At 48.7% G+C, this 18091-nt stretch overlaps 5 protein-coding genes across 5 annotated transcripts; 4 read left to right on the top strand and 1 right to left on the bottom strand.

Moving 5' to 3' along the window:
* The first annotated feature begins 1333 nt into the window (after positions 1 to 1333).
* Positions 1334 to 3777, top strand: BDQ94DRAFT_179185 (amidase signature domain-containing protein). Its single transcript, XM_026773308.1, has 6 exons — positions 1334 to 1832; positions 1889 to 2011; positions 2114 to 2266; positions 2327 to 3181; positions 3240 to 3306; positions 3358 to 3777. Exons 1-6 carry the CDS (start codon positions 1548 to 1550, stop codon positions 3495 to 3497), a joined length of 1623 nt encoding a protein of 540 aa, XP_026625784.1. The 5' UTR covers positions 1334 to 1547; the 3' UTR covers positions 3498 to 3777.
* A 582-nt stretch (positions 3778 to 4359) lies between these two features.
* On the top strand, positions 4360 to 5159 carry BDQ94DRAFT_170973 (BTB/POZ domain-containing protein; the record flags this gene model as incomplete). The annotated part of the gene is made up of 2 exons (XM_026771615.1): positions 4360 to 4415; positions 4490 to 5159. The coding sequence occupies 2 exons, from the start codon at positions 4360 to 4362 to the stop codon at positions 5157 to 5159; spliced, it is 726 nt and encodes a 241-aa protein (XP_026625783.1).
* A 1082-nt stretch (positions 5160 to 6241) lies between these two features.
* BDQ94DRAFT_179181 (putative choline transport protein Ctr) lies at positions 6242 to 8243 on the bottom strand (the record flags this gene model as incomplete). Its single annotated transcript, XM_026773307.1, has 3 exons — positions 6242 to 6672; positions 6731 to 7668; positions 7750 to 8243. The coding sequence occupies 3 exons, from the start codon at positions 8241 to 8243 to the stop codon at positions 6548 to 6550; spliced, it is 1557 nt and encodes a 518-aa protein (XP_026625782.1). The 3' UTR covers positions 6242 to 6547.
* A 5884-nt stretch (positions 8244 to 14127) lies between these two features.
* On the top strand, positions 14128 to 15852 carry BDQ94DRAFT_179178 (DUF1996 domain-containing protein; the record flags this gene model as incomplete). Its single annotated transcript, XM_026773306.1, has 4 exons — positions 14128 to 14293; positions 14352 to 14508; positions 14562 to 15408; positions 15529 to 15852. 4 exons carry the CDS (start codon positions 14128 to 14130, stop codon positions 15850 to 15852), a joined length of 1494 nt encoding a protein of 497 aa, XP_026625781.1.
* A 723-nt stretch (positions 15853 to 16575) lies between these two features.
* Positions 16576 to 18082, top strand: BDQ94DRAFT_179177 (uncharacterized protein; the record flags this gene model as incomplete). Its single annotated transcript, XM_026773305.1, has 3 exons — positions 16576 to 16799; positions 16896 to 17892; positions 17954 to 18082. The coding sequence occupies 3 exons, from the start codon at positions 16576 to 16578 to the stop codon at positions 18080 to 18082; spliced, it is 1350 nt and encodes a 449-aa protein (XP_026625780.1).
* Positions 18083 to 18091: the final 9 nt, after the last annotated feature.

The following is an 18091-nucleotide window of genomic DNA, read 5'->3' as shown; positions in this document are numbered from 1 at the left end:
TTACAGGCTGCCTCGCTGCCTTGAGGCCAACCCGCTAACCCTTATTCTCATTGGCCCGCTCGTAAACTTTCCATTCGGATTGGTCGCTCAGGACCCACTTGTACAAGAAGTGCTCACTTGCTCTCCCTTATCTTAGTCGCTTCGTCTTCGTCTTCCTCCTTCGATTCAACAAGGCGATGGCCAATTATTCCGGTAGCCCACAGCTGCTATTACTAAAATTTCTTTGTACGCAATTAATGCAGGTGAAGCAGCAGCTGATCGTATCAGTCAGCTCAGTTCTGAATATGCCCAGGGGCCATTGCGGTGACCGACATCCAATCAATTTATCGATGCATAGCTGTTCCACAGTATAATGGAAGTTGGAGTGATTACAAATTCCATAATATTATGCCATCAACATTAGCGTCTTCCGTTACTTTCTATGTATTTGAGATTATCTCACGATCAAAGCGGCTATGCTGATGCCCAAGATCCCACGCTCGCCATGCATACAATCTGACTTTACAGAGCTGATGCTCTCCGGAGTCTCTCCTAGGCTGAATCTTCTACCATAACCTGTGATCCCATATGTCATTATATGCTAAATTATCTTTGGGGGTGGCAGTAATCGATAATAGGGACTATTCTTTATACTGCAGAGGGACTGAACGGGCCCCTGGGAAATCGAACCAGTGTCTGCTCATAGCAGCCAATTACTCTGGTATGCAAGTGCGCTAGAGTAAGCTTATTGACCAAGCTTTAGTGGGCTTGAACCTGGTCAACTATGCTGAAAGCCGAAGCTATTCCATGCCTACGTTATACGCCTCTTTGCGTCTGCGCTGTTCTTTGGATACAAAACTGTCTCGTGTATCGACATCCATGTTTGTCTTGTATTATTTTGGGCTTTCGATCTGACAACGTGTCCAATTCAGCAATTTTAGTCACAAAGAATGGTCAGATACATCATGTATAAAACGATCTATAGGCCGAGGTTCGCCGTGTACGGAGCTCACATGTCGGTCAGTTGCAAGGACCGGCCTACCGTGTGGATGTCATCACGCTCGAGCAATCATTGGGCTGCATCAATCTTATGGCGTGACGCACTGGATTTACTAGGTAATCCTGTCGGGACATTTAGCGTACACCGCCGGCAATGTTCCTGGTCATAGTGGCTGGCTTAGCCACGGTTAGCCATCCCAAAGTACTGGGACCGGAGCTGGAAACGAATCGGTTAATGGAATAAAGGATCCGAAGTAAATGCCAATAAGAATGCCGGTTGTCTTTCTTAAGGTACTTAAATTTCCCCAATAGATTGCCTTTTCCGCGTCATCCGTTTGCCTAGTGGCTTAGGAAACTTAATACTCCTGTTCTATAGGGTCGGCTGGATGCGACACTTTCAGTTAGCTTACTACGTGGTAGATAAAGCCCCGTGGAAGCGAGCGCAACCTGGCGTGCATTGAGCAGTCTTATCTTTTATCTTTTGTGGCCCTTATTAAAACCCTTGCCGCATGCATTTGTCCTAAGTTTCTCCTTTCATTGTACGAAAAGAAGTGGACTGCGTCCTCAAGATGGCCCACTGGGAAGGTCTGATCGCTGACAAACTCAATGACCGTGCATCCAAAATCCCTCCTGAATGGGTTCTTCCCAAGACAATTTTAAGCCAAATCACCCAGGATGCGAATATAAGTGCTTTCGACATCCTGAAACATCATTGTTTGCTGTCAAGGGAAGAGGTGACTATCACAGAGTCCTATGACGCCCAAAGCCTTCACCAGGAGATCATCAAAGGCCGGTTGACCTCGCTTCAGGTCTGCAAGGCCTTCTGTAAGAGAGCTGCTATTGCACAACAGTTGGTATTTATGTATATTGCAATCAGTTCGTGATCGGTCCAGCTAACGCAACTAACCAGACAAACTGCGCGACTGAAATCCTTTTTGCTGAGGCATTCAAGCGAGCAGAATTTCTCGATGACTATCTGGCCAAGTATGGAAAGCCTTATGGACCATTTCACGGCCTTCCTATCAGTGTGAAGGTAAGCCTTCGGTTCTAGTCGCAAATCATCGCACGTAAATCGGCAATCACTAGAGCCGATGCCTCTCCTAGCGTCATGGCCGCGAATCTCACCATGTAACAGGACAGCTTCAACATCAAAGGACAGGCCACAACAATTGGCTTTGTGTCTTTTCTACGGAAGCCAGTCGCAGCTAAAAATTCACCCCTGGTTGATATCCTCCTTGCTAACGGCGCCATCTTGTATATCAAGACGAATATCCCACAGACACTGTTGGTACGAAGTTGCCAATTCTTTTGTCTTGCGATTCTCTGCTGATATCTGATCTACATGAAGACCATGGATAGCGTCAACAATATTTTTGGAAGAACTTTGAACCCTCACAAGCTTGGCCTCAGTGCGGGTGGAAGTAGTGGGGGTGAAGGTGCTCTGGTGGCCTTCCGAGGTTCCATACTAGGAGTAGGCACAGATGTCGGAGGATCCATTCGTGCACCATCTCTCTGCAACGGCGCATATGGCTTCAAGCCCACGGCAGACCGCATTCCTCACGGGAGAGTTGAGTTAGGGGACAGGCCAGGGACACCAGGGGTTGTCTCGGCAGTCGGACCACTCGCCAACAGTGCATCGGACCTGACTTTCTTTTGTAAGACAGTCCTTTCGTCGGAACCATGGCGGTATGATTCCACCGCTCTTGGGACCGCATGGCGGGATGTGCCCCTCAAGAAGAAGCTGAGTATTGGGGTTTATATGGGGGACGAGCACTTTCCCCTATTTCCTCCTGTCAAACGGGCACTTTCCTCCGCGCAGGCTGCCCTTGAAAATGCTGGTCACAGTGTCCATCTTGTGACCAATGCTCCTTCATTTCACGAGGGTTTAAAGCTAGCGGCACGATACTTCTTGTTCGATAACAAACAGACTCTTCTGCGGCACGTTTTAGATGGGGATGAGCAACCAATAAAAGCATTAGAATATGCCTCCCCGGCTGCGCTAGCTGGGATACAAGATCCTATACTGACGTTAGACGATGTCTGGGACGCCAATGCTTCTCTTATGGAGTACCGGGAGAAGATGGCTGAAGTATGGAAACAACATAATCTGGATGTCCTCATTTGTCCGGGTCACTGGTCAACTGCAGGCCCACATGATACTTATGGGCCGCCGGTATATACCGTTATTTGGAATCTGTTGAATGTAAGAGCAAGCAAACCTAAATTGGCTCTATAATCTGTGCTGATGCAGAACACTTTAGTTTCCTGCAAGCATTATTCCATACTTGAAGGCTAATAAGTCACTGGATTCGGAATCATGCAGTGGTTGTAAGTCTCTCTGACCTAGCCATGAGTATCAGCAACTTATTATAGCCATAGATGATCCTGACGCGGTAGATGGGGCGCCTACGGCTATCCAGGTTGTTGGGTGGAGGTTTCAAGATGAAGAAGTCCTAATGGCCACTGAGGTCATTGACAAGGCTCTTCAATCCGACCTACGATATCGTACAAGGCTATAGCTTGACGAAGTTTTCTAGGTTCGCTACCTTCCGTTGAATACGGGAGACAGCTCTGTTTCAGTTCACGCGACTGTGCTCGCTACGAGCACCTATCCTGCATGAAAAGGAACACAGCCTATGTATATAAGTGATAATGCCCTGTTCAGGAATGACTGTAGGCAGGCCCATCACCTGGGAACTTTGCTTTCGTGGCGTTTTCTTTCTCATCTTATTTTCTTCCTAGTAGCTAAAGGCATACTGTGCATACTGATGAGGGCATAAACATGATCGCTCCCTTACCTATATTTGACGTACCCAGTGCAGATAAACCACACCTGAATCAGGTCCGGGATCACTGCCTGTATGGCAGGCAATGCGTGTAGACAGATGTAGGAGCAGAACCTTGACCAAGGCCAACCACGGGCCCATTAGCGCTATGGGGAAGCCTGTGAAAGATGATGAAAGCAGGGGCAGATGGGTCCGGTTGTTGGGCAACGCCATAATATCATCCACTTCGATAGGAACGGTGAATGACAGCACGGCTTAGAATGATCCGTTCCGAGATGGAGTGTTATTTTCATAAGCTGCCTATTATCTATACAGAACTTTCCTCTCTGTTGTTCTTGAGAGCGCGTGAGTCCCGGTGTTGCAGTCAACGTCGTGTAGTGAGGTTGTGGTTGGCGTGCTTGCACAAGAACTGAGTTGGTGCACCGGCTTAGTATCTTCATTGCTCTTTGGCGTGTGAAACTGTTCAATATTGGCAGTTATCTGCCTTACTACTATCGCTCGAGCACATATTTACTCTCAAAGGTGCTTCTTATCACACCTGTTACCTCACAGGTGCTAACGCGTTTCTTAGTGAAAAAGGCAATCAAGAAGCATCATGGCGGGAAATAACAAGCGAGGCCTGGATATGCCAGATGACAACTTTACCGAAAGGTGAGCTACTACATGACGTTTCACAATATACTTTGTTGATTCATTCATTTATTGGCTAACGGAACCAATACTAGCTTGCTCCCTTTGCACAATGGGCCTTATGTCACTCTTCAGGTTGGCAGCGAAGGGCGCAAGTACAAGGTCTCGCGGCCTCTCCTCTGCAAACATTCGCCTTACTTCAGAGCGATGTTCGAAAGCGGCTACAAAGAGAGCCATGAGCAAGCGGTAACCATGCACGAGATCGAAGGCGTCGTTACAGAGCGCAGCCTCGAAATGCTGCTCCAGTGGCTGTACCTTGGTCGCCTGCATTTTCAATCTTCGAGTCCAGAAGAGTGCATCACTGTGTACATTGAACTTGCTCGTCTTGCCGATATGTGTAACATCACAGGGATGGAACAAATTCTGGCTAACAAAATCAAGACCATCATTACCAGCTCTATTCCCCAAAATTCCCCATCGTCTGTCGGAGGCGAAGACTCGAAGATCCTCTATTTGACACCTGACCATATTGAATGGGCTTCGATGCTACTGAAGGGTCATCCCGTACGCTCCCTCATTGCTGAGGCTTCGGCCGGTGCCTTCATTCTCACGGAGAATTTCAAGTTCGCCGACGAGCTTCGTGAAATACCCAATTATACTGGTGATCTGCTTGATGAACTTAAGAGCTTGATCAGAGGCCAGATTCACGATAATAACGTCATCAATCACTACAAACTTACGTATTGGAAAGATGGTGATTCTTGAGAGTCACGAGGGTGTTTTATCGAATATGGCCCGATCACACTGGCGTGGCTCAGCGCGGTCAGCAGTATTAAGGGTATCTGCCTGTGCTATGTGGAAGCCTCCTCGTGTTTTTCCCTTTCCCCCTCATTTGAATTTTCATGCAAGCAGAAACTAATCCGCTGGGGTTCTACTTACTCTTGGGACTCTTGTCCTGGTGGAGTCGCTCTTTTGTGTATGCAGCTAAAGAAGTGCCGCTCTTTCTTAACTCAGGATAGCGACATGATGATATTTAGGTAGTCATAGTCACATTAGCGGGCTCAGTTAGACCAATGGAATCTGAATTGAACCCTCTGAAATGCTATAAGTGTAATGGACAAAGGGATACTATGAATTTCTTAAATACTTCTACGATACCATGTACCAAACGAGCTCGACTCCCCGGAAAGTTCAATAAGAACCCGGTTTGTTTTGAGCCCGCTATGTAAGATGCCAGACAAGCAGGTGCTTCACTGTCTGACCCAAGAATAAGGCCCTCAACGGTGTCTAATCTTCTTAAACTCGTGGAGAATGGAACAACGCATGCTGCAGGCGTAAGGAACGTCGTCGCCGTATCTAAACACAGAGAAACTTAATTCAACCAGGGAAATGCTGGCAGGAAGGCATAGGAGTGCGAGAGAGTCATGCCGCAGAGGCATTTTACCCCACTACCTCCATCACCAAACGAACCATGGATATGATAGTATAGCTTCGCTATTCTAGGCATCTGCCAGAAACAATCTCAATTAATACGAAAGTTTGCTTGGTGACCACCAATGGAGGGCTTTACAGGCTGTTCAGAACTGAAATGCAAGGTTATAACATGTCACACAAAAGATTCAGTTGACTAAATTTTTCGTTATCTTTCAAGCCACAAACACGCAATAGTGCGCTTGGGCTTTGTCATGGCTTTTGAGGCATATAGGGCAAAAGAGCGGGCTAGAATGTTCTGAGGAGACGATGTTGTAGCCAGAAACGGTCTAGCTATGTTTGCGGAGGTCACATGGGAGAAGAGGTTTTGCTCCTCCTATTTTGTACTTCGGATTCTACTTTCCCCTCCATTGTGGATTTACAGGGTTCTGTCTTCTTTATCCGTGGGAATACACTCCATTAGGCTTCGTCTCATCATTGAAACTACCACCTGGAAAGCCTCAGCTATATTTTAAACTTTTTTGAATTGATCTATACCGACTCCATATCACCGGGGTATCGTCTATATACAGATGCTTTTCTTTTTCAGTCATGATGAAGATCCCAGACTCGCTAGGTGTCTTCGTGTGGTTTCGTAGCCCATGAATGTGCCTTTGTTTTGCGAGGCACTCACGACATGAGAATAAGGGGAGGTGAAGAGTATTTGATGATCCAGCGTCGCTTTACTCGGCACTTTCTCCTTCCACGCAACTCTGGCTGCCTCGGAATGAACGTCTTCCTCGTGCAAACCAGTCACACAGAACAATGAAGACAACGACGCCATAAACGGCCGAAACATAGTTCATATCTGCAGTCCTGTTAGTCACTTCATTCATCGTATATGATGGGTTGACCTGAATACTTACTTCCTGTTGTGACTGGCATAGTCGCAGGGAACGAGTACATAACGAGACAGAAAAGAGTCCATGCCAGGGTGACAATGTTCGCAGCAAGACCCCACTTGCCCAGCCAGAATGGACCGTGCTTGATGTTGTCGCGACCAACATACAAAAGGCAGATAACGGGGATAGAGTACGAGATGTACAGAAGCGAGATGCACGCTGTGACCATGCTGTTGAAAGCGGTAGAGGATCCCAAGTAGAGCAGGCCGAGAACAGCAACAATGAATGCGCTGGCGTTGTGGGCATGTAAGGGGACATCCAAGGTCATGTTGACCTTGGAGAGCAGTTGATGTCCAGGCATACCGCGATCACGAGCGAAGGCCCAGGCAAGACGTGACTGCCAAGTGTGGCAGGCAATCAAGCAACCCATACCCGTCACTACTAGGAGGGTTTCCAGAACAATTGCACCTGCCCTGTTCTTCAGAGCCTGGTAGTAAAGTTCCAGGATGGGCACTCCTGTGGCGGTGTTCAAAAGTGCATCAAGGTCTTGGAGACTGAAAAACATCGCAATACAGTAGGTCCATGAGGTAACGAAACCAATGCCGACGGTGGCCATGATCGCAACAGGAATGTTCTTCTCGGGCTGCGGCACCTCTTCGGCAAGATGAGTGGCCGAATCCAAGCAGGCAAAGATCCAGTTCGGGTTGATCAAACCGACAATGAAAGCGATTCCATCTGATTTCCAGCCAGTGGAGTTGACGAAATGCCCGAAAACATAGGATCCACTGGCATGCGGGTTGGCGCAAGCCGGGACAACAATAAGGATGACCAGGAAAGAAAGCAACGAGATGTACAGCGTTGCTTTTGCCACAGCAGGCAGGGTTTTGCCCCAACAGTTGAAGAGGTAGCAGAAGAAGTTGATGAGCTGGTATGCTACTACAGTATGCCAGGCTTTGGGAACACTGTGATTGGAGTCAGCACTACGGACCTAGAGCGGAAGACATTTCCTCTCAGGGAACAGATCTGGGATTTTGGAAGCATACAATGACGGATGGCCAAGTTGCCACATTCCCACAACACCAGATCCAAGACTGAGAGCAACACTGGCACTCGCGAAAATGGCACCAGCGTATCCGAACCAGCCGGTAAGATAGGAGAAGAACCGGGCATATTTCTTCGGAGCAAGCTCGTTCGCCCAGAAGTATTGCCCACCGGCATTGGGCATGGAGCTAGCCAGTTCCGAGAGGGAGGCAGCGACACAAGTCGAGATAAAGGTGATCCAGAGCAAGCCGTAAACAATGAGGACGGTACCTCCAGAGCTGATACCGGTGATCAAGGATGCTGAGATACCGAACCAAGAGTTTGACATACAAAACGCAATGCCGACCAGGGACAGCAGGGAGAAATTGCGCTGCAGGTCCTGCGTGTAACCCATCTCAGCCAGCTTAAGCGCATCTGCATCTTCAGATCCAGACGCATTCTCGCCGGTTGAGGCCTGGTTAACGCTCAACTTCTTTTCTAGATCGAGACCACTCATTGTTCCAGACAATTGTGGCAAGAGTCAGCGTTCAATGACAAACGTTATTGCGGGCAGGTTTGGCGCAAAGGGCAATCGGAAGTCGCTGGGCTAGGTTGCCGTGTCTGCAGGATAATCGCGTAGGAGGTCCTCGGGTCTAATCGTTTAGATTAGGGCCTGTTGCATAAGGGCTTAATATTTTCTCGAAAACGCTCGGCAAGAGGATGTTGCTGCTGGACAGTTTGACTGCGGTTGGCACACGGTTCGTGGGATTCGGAAGTCGCAAATGGGTGTCGAAAACCGTTTGAGTCGCGAGGAGGGTAGGTCAACTTGTCGCAGGAGGGCTGAGAGGCTGTACCCGACGATACGGCGATACAAGGATACAAAACGCCCGAAGCAATCGGATTTACAGAAGTCAATCTGTGTTTCGCTGCGTGTGCTTTCAGCTATCAACAAAAGCGGATTGGTGTGGAACAGGAGACAGCCAATGCGGAGGATAATGAAGCACTAGACCTTCACCGCGAAGCTCGCAGAGAAGGACAGTGGCAAGAGGTGAGGGAGAAGAAAGGGTAAGGTAAGAGATGGAGGAAGAGAGTGTCTGAAGTTATTATGAGGGTTGGGCCAAATTGGGATGCGTGAGAGTATTTAAGATCTAAGAAGATCTTTTTTTTTCTCTTTTTCGCTCTTTTCCCCTCCTTCATCTTCGAATCAAGCCTCCTTCTGCGTACCCACCAGTCTTACGACGGAAGGGTTCCCCATATCCTGTTTGCTTCAGTTCGATGACGCTCCCCCATCTTCTGCCACTCCAGTAGTGATACTAACCATAACGGACATAGTTATGCAGACGCAGCCAAATCTCGTGGTTCCGATTCGTGTTTCGACCGCCTCATATCGTCATTAGAGGGTCTGTCCGGCCGGGAAATTAAGGTAGAGCGCTCAACAACCAACACATTAAGACCTCTAGTCATTTAGTGGCTCTCTTCTTACCAAAGGGCTCCTGTGGTGCTGGTGCTGCCGTTGGTGGAACTGCACTTTGAGGTTCGGTGCCGCAGACCATCGCGGGCTGTCGTTGGCTACTCGCTGCTGCAGGGAGTGGCGGGCCCCCCACTTGGTGCAGTTAGTGGGCTTGGGTCCCGACGGCAGAATTTTACCAGACTGACTTCCTCTGGACACAGGACACTTCTACGAGTCGGTGGAATTGTGGAATGGCAGCTCCGCTTACGGAGCTTCATATCCTTTCATTTTCATTCTCCTAGTATGAGTTACATTCGTCATACCGCCCGCAGAGGTGAACGTGTGCAGAAACCACGCACCAGTTAGGCCAGTCGGAGTTATTACCCCTTGGGCCCTTAGCAGTCTGGCAGGACCGGGCCGAGCTTAAGAAAAGTTTCTCGATAGCCAACACCAACCCCTCTGGAGACAAACCCCCCTTTTTGGCAATCACATCCTGAACTTTCTTTATCGTGACATCAAACTCCATTTTGCCAAGTAGCAAAGGTCAAGAAAAACCTGGGGTTTATTGAGCATAGTTCTGCATCACCATACACTTGAGGCAAATAATGAATCGGACCGGAACCCTCCGGTCTTCTTGTTGGGACTGTATCCGAACTTTCTCCAGCGGACCAGCTTCGACGGTCTTTCGCTACTAATACTGTCTGGGTTAGCTCGATTGGCTCGCAACCGGAGCCACAGAGTGGATCTCTATTCCAATCTGATCATCTTATTCGCAAGCAGTGGTCGTCTAAGACCACGAGAGGAGAAACATTTGACTAAGAGAATTCACCGGCCGACCTTTGTGTATCGAGGCATTTTCTTGGTACTCTACTCGGTCGAATAGAAACGGCAGGTTGGCCGCTACTTAGTGTACCTAAAGTGCCCGAATGAAGAACGCTAGATTAGCATCAAACCCGGGCGACCCGGCAAGTCTTATGGGCGTAATGGAGTAATCAGTGTTCCCTCCTTCAGAGTCCTGTGCAGTTGGTTACACTGCATTGAATATTCTGCTAGGAATAAGGATTTCTAGCTGGCGACCGATGTGATGACTTAACATGGGAGCAGGTGCATGCACAACATCAGGGACCTCAGCCACGGAATCCTCCCGCAGCTAAAACCGCCTGGGACTTCTATCGTTAAGTTTCCTTCTTAGGGCCAGCAATCGTTGCCTCTCCGAGTGGACTAGGCCATTAAGTTTCCGGTGCCCGTTTTACCCTGCCTGACCCGACGATCGTTACCCTGCATCCTAGGCATCTCCGATTTCACAAATCACGATGAACAGCCACTCACTTGAAACGTTAACTAAGCGGCATGTTAGAAAAAATCCATATGCACCATTCCGATCTTCCGAGATGTCCCTTCACCACATCATGCCTGTGTACACCGCAGAATACGTCTTGTCGAAGACTGTCATAAACTACTATAGTCGTAAGAGTTATTGAAGCCAATCGACTTCGCCGGTCATCAGCCGGTGCCTCTTTTGTATCCGCCACGAAGCTGGGGCCGTAGGATTCCTTTCCCGTCTGGGGGATAGCGCCTAGATAAGATTGTTTTCGACGCACGACTCTTTACCGCATTGAGTAAGTCTTTATTCTCTCTCCATCGATCTTACTTTATAGCTGCGTCTATTTTCGAAACGGCTTCACCACCGAATTTATGGATACTTTTTCTGTTTTAGGGGAAGGTTTGCCGGTTCCTCGAGTATGGTAGTGCGCAGCGGCAGGTGATTGATAGAGATCGCTGATATAGGTGTCTACTGGTTAGACTACTTCCCTCTGGACTGTCAGGGTAGCCGGCCCACTCGCTCTCGACGGTGACATTCTTGGACGCTTTTACGGATACTGTCTGTTGAGCTAGGGACGTTGATCCGTTAACATGCCCACAATACTCACGTATCAAATAGAAATGAATACGCGTCGTCTCAGCCGTTGCGAGCACTTAATATTTAGGTGTCTACACAGTAAATTGAGTCGAACCGTGGGAATAGTGAACGATAGAAGCAGACCGCTCACTTATTCTCTACGGAGTACCCAGATCTCCATTCCTGTAAAAGTCCTTTCGCTCGGTCGCTTTAGTACCGGAGTACTATGTTGTGTCGGCGATTTGAACCTCGAAGCTATTACTCCATAGACGATGGTGTGGTTATTGTGTATGGGGGCTCATTTCAACGGTCAAGCTTAGGTCGTACTAACTCCACAGAGGTAGACAGTCATTGATAGCGCGCTGATATATTGCAGGCTTACGTACCGATAGTTCATGTCATTATCAATATAATTATCTGTTGCAATGCGTCGCACAAGACCTAGTTGAGGGAGAATTCATCTTGAAGTTGTACAACAATGATATGACGGTCGGCCGCAAAGATTCACCAGGCACTTTGAAGCCAGATTTGAAGGGACAACATTGAGCAGGGTCAGCGGAGTCTTGGATATTGTGTACCAGGTTATCGGTTCAATATGTTTTGTGGTATTTTTCAGGTTATGTTCTTGAACAGATAATAAGTTATATTTTTACTAGTGATAAATTTCTTTTTTCCTTTCGGACAGTCGTTCAACGAATGTTTCTCGGTTTAGTTCATCATCGTTGTAATACCACTAGTACTATTGTAGAGGACGGCAAGATATATGTTGCCCGCCTCGGTCGGGATTGTCCCTGGAGGTTCGCTCAATTCTCCGATTAATTTACCTCGATCGGATGGGAGTATGACCGTATCTTGAAACTCGTTTGCTTCAGGTATTGTTATTATGCTTTTTATATCTACTAACGGTATACCCTCGATGATGAATATCTCTGGCCTCCATCCTTTCGTCTATACGATGTGATTGTTCGCCATGCATCAGCCATGATTGCTGTCAAACAGAGAAAGCTGTTTCATCGTCAGGATGTTATTCGTATACATAGAACCACTCCAGCGATAAACCCGGCCCAGCTGAACTACAAAAAAAATAAACACTTTGGACTAGCTCATCTACAATCCGTACTTGCTTCCGCGATAAGCTTGAAGTAAAGATGCGTCCGGATCTCCCATCTGCATAATGCAAGCTGCAGCCTGCGACCGGCGGGAACAGCAGCACGCTAAGGCCCCAGCCAACCTCCCTAGTGGCTTGTTAGCCAGGAACACCCGGCGGTTTGGTCCCTTGTTTCCCCTGGCTTTCCCTGTTCCAGGTTGCTGACCGGGCGCTCTTCCTCCACAGTCTAACCAAACAATTGTTTCAAGCTCCTTCACACCAACTTGTTGGATCGCCGATCTGCATCTTTTATAGGACAAGCCGACTAATTATGGCACTCCTGAATATGCCCCAACCACATCCGACGAACTGCTCCCACAACTCGGACCAGCGAACCAGAAGGAGTAGTGAGTGCAGGGCTGCTCAGTCATCGAGGCGCACTGCCTCCCTTGGCTCCTCCTGGGGGAAATGATCTCGTTCGCTTAGATTTAGCAGCACTAGCTTGCTAGGCGGGGTGCTCGAGCAATCTATCCCATCGGGATATGGATAACCCTTCGCTTCCCCGCGAATGTTCCTCTATTGATGAACATAAGAAGAAAATAGAAACTACACTAATATATGCGACATGAGTTCATCTTGCAGGTCCTGCATCCGATCGGCGCTATGATGCATGACTAGCGACAGCAGATAGGATTGTGCGACACCCCTCGAGAGCTTGGTACACAGGTAGGAGTACTACTGAGCTGGGTGGGCCCTTCAATATCCCTAATTATACAGAGTTCAGGCCTGTCGACTCACTAGATCTCCCAACAACCAACCACAAGACATTGACAGTGATCCCTCCTAAATTCTTTCCCTGAGAGCCCTATTATCTGCTGGAATCTATGTTTAGCTGGCGAAGAGTGTAACACTCCGTGCGAAAAATGGGCCCATGGCCATTGTCTGACCCTGGTTTGTGACTGCGCTATGCTTACATTGCTAGTAGCTTACTGGGATGGCCAACTTTCCAGATCGGCGCACCGTTCCTTTATAATGTATCTATTACCCCTCCTGCTCTTGAGGAGTCCTTGGCTGCCCTGTTCTTTATTTTTGTCACTTTCCTTTATCACGATCTTACTTGTCTTTGTGCCTTATGGACGACATTTGACGTCCTTCCACTCTTTAACATCTGGTCTACGCTCCCGTATTCTGCGACATTTTGCCATTCTTTTGTTTAACTTCTAGTCAATTCGCTCGTTTTCGCTATCCAAGGGAAAGAGTTCTGGTTGATTCCAGCTAATAATTCGTGGCAAAAAACATGAGTAATGCAACTGAGTACTGAGCAGAGACCCTAGATTCCTGGTATCAGTCCCATTCCAAGGAATCAACAAGACAAGTATTGATCGGCGGACGTCACCCTTGTTTATCCTAGGGAAGAGAATGTAAGTTGCTACTGTTTCTTCTATTCTCTCCCTATCACGAGCTTGTTTTGTGGATTTGTTCCTCCATCAGCCTTCGCCCTAAGCTGCATCCACGCGAAGGGCTGGTGGCGAGTGAGGAGCGCAGCCACTGGACTTTGGTATGCAAGGGATCCCCTTGCCTTCAATCTGCCATCTACCTGAGCCCCGATCTTACAGATTGGACGGCCGAGCGCGCTATAACAGTTTGGTGCCCGTTCCAGAGTCAGTCGGAACTATTCCAGATTGCTTTGTCATTGTTGTTGTTATTCCCTTTCTTATACTATGGCTGCCACCCACGTCGGCACTCGCTTTCCCTATACCAACTAGTTTTGACGGTTCCATCGCAGTGACTTTTCTTCCTTTCGGCTCCTTTCATTCTTTGCTGGTCACTCCTTACTACATTTGATGGCTTGAAGCCTTGACTTATACTTTCGGCGACGCGTGTAGTCGCTAAATTCACTCATTAAACTGCACTCACTACCGCCCGTTCATCTCCATCGCTTATTTGAAGACCTATTATCGACCATGCGACAATCCGTCGCTTTTCTGGCCTGTTTGGCCGCGCTTTCTAGCGTTTCCCAAGCCTTTTGGCGTCTCCCTTGTCGTGGACGAAGTGGTGTGGCTCGAATTGACCCCATAATGGCCCCTGGGAAACCATCAGACCATGTCCATGTGGTTCACGGATCAGGAGGTTCGTCTGGCTCCAGCGTGTCTGCATGATCATGCCTCCGCTAAACCTGGCTTCATAGGTTTCTCTATGTCATCGGGCGAGACGGCCCTGAAAAATGCGGATTGTACCTCATGCGGGGTGACTCAAGACAAGTCGGCTTACTGGGCCCCCGCGCTATACTTCATGCATGAGAATGGCGATGCTGAGCTTGTCAACGAAGTGGGCGGGATGCTTGCGTGAGTGGCGAGCCAATACCTAGTGCAGTCATACGCTAACCGACTCTCGCCAGTTACTACTTCCTGAATGGACAGAATGTGACAGCATTCCCTGAGAACTTCCGTATGATTGCCGGCGACCCATTCCTACGCAACTTCCCTTGGCCAGTTCCCGACCCTCCAAAGTCCGAATGGTCTGGCAATCAATCCTCACAGGACGCTCTTCGCCAGAAAGCCCTTGGTTTCAACTGCTTAAACTACAACAAGTCTCCTGAGCCGTCGCTGGGCCGCCACTTCCTGCCAAACAAGACCTTCCTTGATGAGCATTGTACTGATGGCGTGCGATTTGAATTGATGTTCCCTTCATGTTGGAACGGCAAAGATGTTGACTCGGAGGATCACAGGTCGCACATGGCCTACCCATCCCTAGTCATGGACGGAGTTTGTCCGGAAGGCTTCGAGACCCGCCTTGTTTCGCTCTTCTATGAAACTATCTGGGACACCTATGCGTTCAAAAACAAGCAGGGAACTTTTGTCCTTGCAAACGGTGACCCAACTGGATACGGCTACCACGGAGACTTCATCTACGGCTGGCAATATGGGTTTCTCCAACAGGCAGTAGATGAATGCACCAACCTGTCTGGTCGGGTGGAAGATTGTCCCATATTTGATCTTCAGACAGATACCGAGCAGGCTCAGTGTAACTTCACCATGCCAGAGGAGCTGAAAAGCGAGAACGTATACCTTCACAAGGGTGGCCTGCCGAATAACATCGCCATTCAGTATGGACCTGCGTATGCCAGCCCAGTCCGGTATACCAACGCTGGCCATCATACCTCGGCGATATTGCCTGAGCCAAGCATTGCTATCGGTGCTTCTCTTAACGGTGCTACTCTTGATCTCGGAAATATTCACATTGGAGTAACGCTGGGTGCGGGTGCCCCTTCTACTACTACTACGACTTCAAGTACTCTCTCGACTTCAACTCTCCCATCTTCGACACAAACTTCAACCTTGACCACTTCAGCAGCTTCAGCTTAGTTTTTCCAAACCAGCACGTCAACTACACCAACCAGCACCTGGACACCTACTCCTACCACATCTTATGTTGAAGGTGTTGTCACTCAAAAGATCGTGTACGTTGAGCAGGAGATCCTCATCCTCACGGATGAAAACGGAGCACCTGTCACAACAGAGACGGGTGGAATCGAGACAGTCTCCACTTCTACATCTACTGTGAACAAGATTGTATCAACAGTCGTGACCACGCCAACCGAGGCCCCTGCTAAGCGTGATGGTCATAGCCATGGGCATTTCCAGCATGTCCATAGGCGTCATCGTCACGGACATGCTCATCGAAGGTGATTCCATCGTTCATCCTTTTACCGAAAGCGACTGGCGCGTACGTTGACAATGCCTATGGCATAAGCACATAAGCAAGACCTGGGCCCTTTTGGTCCGGTCTAGCCTGGATTGGGGGATCTCGAGCTGGTTCCCTTGACTTCGTTTCTCTGGATGCAGTTTCATTGTTTCGGTTCTCCGTGTATGTCTATAACTTGTACATAATTACTGTTTGTTCCCCCTTGTCTGGAACAGGTGAAACTCGGGCTATTGTCTTGGCCTTCTCTTGATGAGAGCTGAGATATGTCTTGTCAGATATGGTGTCAAATATTATGTGGATGAATACTTTAATGTCAATCTCATTATGCTTGTTTAGTACACCAAAGTGATTCTAGAGCATAAATCGTGGCATTGCGCTCACATTACAGTAGTAATTGAGTGGGGGTGGGTGCAGCTTGGTCGCTTGTTAGTCTCTCAGTGAATTCGCTTTTGGCCTACACCTTACCCAACACTTCTGATCTGATAGCTAACAATTCACTATGCTTGACTTCTGGCTATCTCTGTTCCCTTTTATCTCCATCTACAGGCTACCCTTTGAAGCTCGAATACCTACAGGGAAGATGACTTAGCTCGTGATTCATACCTATTTCTCTCCGGTCCACCAGTACTCCATCTTTCTTTGCATAAAGCCCACCTCACATATATCTCATAACCTCTACGTCAATACAAAATCCACACTTCACCAAAATGCCACTTAGGATCACACCCAGTCACAAAGCCGTCTACGAACCATCATCCGACGCAGATCCCGACTTTTCCGACCTCTCCGAGCTATCTGAAGATGACACCCTCTTGGATCGTAATGGCTACGAGATCGGTCCCGCAATAGCGACCACACAGCAAAGCATACACCATTACAATGTGAAGGAGTGGGATACTCGAGACGCGTATCGAGAACTTCATAAATTCTGGTAGGTAAGTGCTACCCTCCAAACCCCAGTCACCTTTCAACTTCAACTTCAACACTAGTACTAACCTCCCATTCCTCCCTTTCTATGATATGCCAGGAAGCAAACAATCGTTAAGTCCTTCGCTGTAGAGGACACTTTCCACCACGAACACGAAGAAACCCGCAACTGGATTACAGTGAAGGCCTTAATCCCGACCTGGCCCGGATACATGGGTTTCATCCGCTACAGCAAAACAACAGGAACAATTACGTTCATCAACGCCGATGCCCTCCTCCTACAGTCCACAGATAACAATCACACCCCTGAAACCGAAGACTTCACAAACGATAATACATTCTTCTTCCGTTTCCAAAACGAACGACTCAAAGCCGTAGCCTACGTCCTGCTCCGCTCAGGATTCAACATCCAAATCACCTCCCAAAAATACATCTGGACATTCAACATACCCTCCATCGCAGAATCTTCCCCAAAAATTCCAAACCTACTTTCCTGCACCGTGAACACCTTAAACCTGACCCATAAGGCCACCACTCCCACTACTACGCCCTACCAACCCCGACCAGCCCACGACCTCACCATAACCATCACCTCCTCCCACCCGCAAATCCCACTCCTACCACCACACACCTTCCGCACCTGGCTCCGCGTATCCCTCCACCTCACCCCCAAACTCCCATCAGCAAACATAATTCCTACCCCGCACGGAGACATCCTCCTCGACCCCGAATTCTCCGGTACTCTTTACCTCCGGGGCATTCTCCTCCCCGAGCTCAGTTTCGACAGGTGTCGGTACAAGTACGGGTATAATTTCCACTACGGGATACCTACGACGAGCGGACGACGGCTGGCGAGTCCGCTGCATGAAGTCGATCTTATTTGCAGTGTTTGGGGCGCTGCGATTTGCTCGGCGCCGGTCTATGTGCTGCCTAGATTTGTGGATATGGTTTCTGGGGGAGTGCCGTGGCCGGTTGAGGTGATGTGGGCTGATGGTGGTGGTATGGCTACTGAGGCGGTTGAGGCGGTTTGGTGGTCGTTGTTGGTGAGGGGTGGGGAGGGGGTGTTTTATTATTGTGGGGCGAGGGGAGAGGAGGAGGTATGTTGATTCCGAGAATTGTTCTTGTGTTTTAGGTGTAGGTTGCTGATATTAGTTTCAGGCTGGTGAGATCAGGCGGTTGCTGGGCAAGAAACCGGTTGCGATTCCGTCGGGTTTATGGGATGCGCTTCGCAGATTGAGGTTGATACGGACTGCTTGGGAGGAGAGGGATGGGAGGGCTAGGAAGTGAATCTTGTGT

Source organism: Aspergillus welwitschiae, assembly GCF_003344945.1.
Source record: "Aspergillus welwitschiae strain CBS 139.54b unplaced genomic scaffold BDQ94scaffold_18, whole genome shotgun sequence".
Classification (NCBI taxonomy): Eukaryota; Fungi; Ascomycota; class Eurotiomycetes; order Eurotiales; family Aspergillaceae; genus Aspergillus; species Aspergillus welwitschiae.
The sequence above is the reverse complement of the archived record's forward strand: the minus strand, read 5'-3'. Positions and strand labels throughout refer to the sequence as shown.

Excerpts from the sequence above, each read along its gene's own strand:
- BDQ94DRAFT_179185 (XM_026773308.1), top strand. The coding sequence starts at position 1,548 with ATGGCCCACTGGGAAGGTCTGATCGCTGACAAACTCAATGACCGTGCA. Across the intron at positions 1,833-1,888 it reads CTGCTATTGCACAACAGTTG|ACAAACTGCGCGACTGAAAT; the intron begins GTATTTATGTAT and ends GCAACTAACCAG. Across the intron at positions 2,267-2,326 it reads ATATCCCACAGACACTGTTG|ACCATGGATAGCGTCAACAA; the intron begins GTACGAAGTTGC and ends ATCTACATGAAG.